General features: G+C 38.8%; 1 protein-coding gene across 1 annotated transcript in view; it reads left to right on the top strand.

The window, feature by feature from the left end:
- LOC115297553 (cytochrome P450 3A12-like) overlaps positions 1 to 4967 on the top strand; it is a 33414-nt gene that overhangs the window by 6900 nt on the left and 21547 nt on the right. The window contains 1 exon segment of the mRNA XM_029945742.1: positions 3 to 90. Coding sequence (XP_029801602.1) covers positions 3 to 90 — 88 coding nt within the window.

Raw genomic sequence — 4967 nt, 5'->3', positions numbered from 1 at the left:
GGGCGACAGCCGGTGTTGGCTATCACAGACCCGGACATGATCAAAACAGTGCTAGTGAAAGAATGCTACTCTGTCTTCACAAACCGGCGGGTAGGCATGGATTTATTTTAAATTTACATCGTTATTTCTAAAACTTTTATTTCAAAATAATAATAGATTCACTGGAAGTTGTCCCAGGAGGTGTCATGTCATGTGGCCTCCAAGCTGTTTCCTCTAAGATAATGTCTTGCTTAACTATATAGGACAGTATCAAAGCAGCATTTGTCATTGGTTCTAGACATAGAACTTATTCAGATTTCAGCAGTTTTATGTTTACCCATTTGCATGTGCACATACGCAGGTGTGTGTGGGTTTGTGTGTTGCTGTCTGAACCTTTATCTTTCGTCCAGATTAGTGTATCCACCACCACAATCATGTAACAGAGCTGTTCCATCACCAAAAGCCTCTTACTATTCTCTTGTAGGCACAGTGTGTAGCTTGTCTTTTCATTCATCAGGGTCCACAGCAGAGCTAACGTTTTTTTTTTTTTTTTTGATAAGGCCAGTTGATTCATTTTTTCCTCTTATGGGTTATTATTTTGGCATCATGTTTGAAAACCCTTCACCTAGCCATAAGTCCCAAGGATTTTCTCCATGTATTTAGTTTTATGTTTTACATTTAAGTCTGTGATCTGTTTTGTGTTAATTTTAGTGTTAATTGTGAGGTGTGAAGTTTAGGTCAAAGATCTTTGTTTTTGGCTCTTGAATGTCTAATGGCTCCAGCACCAGTGCCTCCATTGAATTGCTATTGTACGAATATCAAATTCAGGGTTGCCTGGGTGGCTCAGTCAGTTAAGCATCCGACTTCAGCTCAGGTCATGATCTCACACACCTTGTGAGTTCATGCCCCACGTCGGGCTTTGTGCTGACAGCTCAGAGACTGGAGCCTGCTTCCGATTCTGAGTCTCCCTCTCTCTGCCCCTTCCCTACTCATGTTCCTTGTCTCCCTCCCTCTATCTTTCTCTCTGTCAAAAACAAATAAACATTTTTAAAAACTTTAAAAAATTCAGTGAGGGGTGTGTGTGTGTGTGTGTGTGTGTGTGTGTGTGTGTGTGTGTCTCATTCTTTGTTCTGGTCATTGATCTCCATATCTATCCCTGAACCGGTGCCAGGCCATCTTGATTACCATAGCCATATAATACTCCTCAGCGTCATGTCCAGTGATTCCTCCCATTGTATTTTTATTAGAATTGTTTGTTATTCCAATGCCTTTGCCTTACAGTAAAAATTTATCTATGTTTACATAATATTTGCTGAGACTTTGGAAGACATGATTTAAACCTATCAATAAATCTGTAGAAAATCTGTATCTTTACTAAGTCAGTTCTCTTAATGCATGAACACAGTATATGTTTATTTAGGTTTTTTCTTATTCTTTTCACCAACATTTTGCCCTCTGCATAGAGATCTCATACATGTTTTGTTAAATGTGTACCTGAAGTATTTCACCCTCTTTGAGTGATTATAATTGTTGTTGTGTTTTTAATGGGTTTTGCCATATTCTTGTTACTATATAGAAATGTGATTCATTTTTGTATTGATTTTGTTTCCTACAACCTAGCTTAGTTCATTTATTTGATTCAGTGGTCTTTTTTCCCCTAAAGTGTATTTATTTTGAGAGAGGAGGGGGGAAGAGGGAGTGAAAGTGAGCACAAACATGCAGGCTTGAGTGGCGAGAGGCAGAGAGAGAGAGAGACAGACAGACAGACAGACAGACAGACAGAATCCCAAGCAGGCTCTGCAATGTCAGCACAGAGCCCAATGTGGGGCTACAGTTCACGAACTGTGAGATCATGACCAGAACCAAAATCCAGATCTGGACACTTAACCAACTGAACCACCCAGGCACCTCGAGGTGTCATTTTATTATATTCCTCAATATTTTCTACATTGACAATTGTCACCTGAAATAAGGACACTCTGATGTTTATCTTTCCAATCTGTATGGATTTGTTTTGTCTTATTGCACCAGCTAGAATTTGTACTACTTTTTTGAATAAGCATAGTAAGAGTGACATTCTGTCTTGTTGTTGATATTAGGAGGAAATATTCAGTCTTTAACCATTTAAAAATTTAGATATATATATATTTACAGTGAAAAGGGTAATCTTTGTGATGTCTTGATTTATGTTTTATTATGACATGAGTATGACAGATAAATTAATGTAACCATCACCACCCAGAGTTATTGTGTGTGTGTTGAGGGGGGTAAGAACATAGAAGATATATTTTTAGCATATTTCAAGTATACAGTACAATGTCAGTAATTATAATCACCATGTAATATATTCAGTCTCTAGAACTTAGTCATCTTATAACCAAAAGTTTCCACCGTTTGTTTAATATCTGCCCTTTGCCCTCCTACCCAACTTCTGATAACTACCACCTACCCACTGTACTGAGCTTGACTTTATTTTTCAAGATTCCAGTTATAAGTGGGATCATGAGATATTTTCCTTCTATGTCTAGTTTTGCTCCCTTAACATCTTGCCCATGCTATCCACGTTCATCCATGCTGTTGGAAATGGCAGGATTTCCTTCCTTTTTAAGGCTGAGTAATATTCCATTTTTTTATCCATTCATCTGTCCATTTAAAGTAATTACTGATAGGTTAGGATTTACTGTTGTCAGTTTTGCAACTGGATGTTTTACAGATCATTGTTCCTTCTTCCTGTCTTCCTTTGTGACTTTAGGTGTTTTTTTTTTAATAATGGTATGCTTCGATTTTTCCTCTTTATCTTTTCTTTTTTTATGTTTTTTATTTATTTTTGAGAGACAGAGAGAGACAGTGTAAGCAGGGGAGAGTCAGAGAGAGAGAGGGAGATACAGAATATGCAACAGCCTCCAGGCTCTGAGCTAGCTGTCAGCACGGAGCCTGATGCGGGGCTTGAACCCACAAACCGTGAGATCATGACCTGAGGCTAAGCCGGACACTTAACTGACTGAGCCACACAGACACCCCCCTCTTTATCTTTTCTGTAGCTACTCTAGGTTTTGCCTACCAGGAGGCTTACATTAAACATCTTATAAATACAGCAGTCTATTTTAAGCTAATATGAACTTAACTCTGTTCATATTAAAACCTCAATGCTTTATTTCTCCTCCACCAATTTTATGTTTTTGATGTCACAGTTTACATATTTTTATACTGTGTATTTAACAAATTAGCAAATTATTAATTATTTTAATTATTTGTCTTTTAACGTTTGACTAGAGTTATAAGTGATTTGGCTATCACCAGTACAATATCACTGTGTTCTGAATTTGACTATATATTTATATTTACCAGTGAGATTTTATACTTTCATGTGATTTCATGTTACTAGTAAGTGTCCTTTTTTTTCAGCTTGAAGAACTCTCTTTAATCTTTCTTGTAATGCAGATTTAGTGATGATGAATTCTTTCTACTTTTGATTCTCTGGAAATATCCTTATCTCTCTCTCATTTCTTTTTTCCTAAGTTTATTTTCATTTATTTTGAGACAGAGAAAGAGAGAGAGAGAGAGAGAGAGAGAGAGAGAGAGAGAGAGAGAGAGAGAGAGAGAGAGAAAGCAGGGGAGCGGCAAAGAGAGGTAGAGAGAATCCCAAGCAGGCTCTGTGATAACAGCTCAAAGCCTGATGCTAGGCTCGATCGCACTGTGAGATTGTGACCTGAGCCAAAATCAAGAGTCAGATGCTTAACAAACAGAGCCACCCAGTCGCCCCAAATTCTCTCTCTTTTTAGAAGGTCTTCTTTTCTGGATAAGTATTCTTGGTTAGTATTTTTTTCCCAGAACTTTGAATAAATCACCTCTCAAGATTTCTGCTGAGGAATCAACTGATAGCCTCATGGATGTCCCCATTGTATGTGATCAGCTCTTTTTCTCCTGATCCTTTCAAGATTTTTTTTATTTTTAAATTTTTGACAATTTTATTATAATGTGTCTTGGTGACGTCTATTTTGGATTCAATCTCATTGAGGACTTTTATGCTCCAAGTCCTAAAATCTCCATATATTTGCCTAGGGTTGGGAAGTTTTCAGCCATTGTTTCTTTTTTATTTATTTAATTATTTTTTAAATAGTTTATCATCAGATTGGTTTCCATATAACACCCAGTGCTCTTCCCCACAAGTGTCCTCCTCCATTACCACCACCCCCTCCCCCTTCAGCCCTCGGTTCCTTTTCAGTATTCAATAGTCTCTCATGACTTATGTCTCTCTCTTTCCCCGACTCTCTTTCACCCTCCACCTCCCTATGGTCCTCAGTTAGGTTTCTCCTATTAGACCTATGAGTGCAAACATATGGTATCTGTCCTCTCCGCCTGACCTATTTCGCTTAGCATGACAGCCTCGAGATCCATCCACTTTGCTACAAATGGCCAGATTTCATTCTTTCTCCTTGCCATGTAGCACTCCATTGTGTGTGTGTATATGTTTACATACCACATCTTCTTGCTCCACTCATCAGGTGATGGACATTTAGGCTCTTTCCATTGTTTCTTTAAGTAAGCATTCTTCCCACTTTTTCCTTCTCCTCCTGGGTCTCCCATATGTGAATATTTTTTCACTTGATGGTGTCCTATAAGTCCTGTAGGCTTTTTTTCCTAGTTCTTTTCTTCTTCTTTCTTCCTTTATTCTTTTCTTCTTTCTCTTCCTCCTCCTTTTCCTCCTTTTCTTCTTCCTCCTCCTCCTCCACTCTGGCTGGATAAATTAAAATGATCCAGCAGGACATGGTTGATTTAGACAGCTGGAGGCCACATTAGCCACTGCATGTCGTTGGCGGCAAGAGCAGTGGACAGTTCTTTGTGGTTGCACAGCTGTTGGGGTCTTCATTAGCACCACCGGATCCAGCAACAGGAGATTGGAGCAAGCAGAATGGTGGCTAGAACTGGAGCTATGCATATGCTCATCTGTGGGAGCTGAGAGCAGGTGCATGCTCAAAACCAGGCTG

This window comes from Suricata suricatta, chromosome 8 (assembly GCF_006229205.1).
Source record: "Suricata suricatta isolate VVHF042 chromosome 8, meerkat_22Aug2017_6uvM2_HiC, whole genome shotgun sequence".
In the NCBI taxonomy this organism is placed as follows: Eukaryota; Metazoa; Chordata; class Mammalia; order Carnivora; family Herpestidae; genus Suricata; species Suricata suricatta.
Note: the sequence above shows the minus strand (reverse complement) of the source record. Positions and strands in the feature narration are given on the sequence as shown.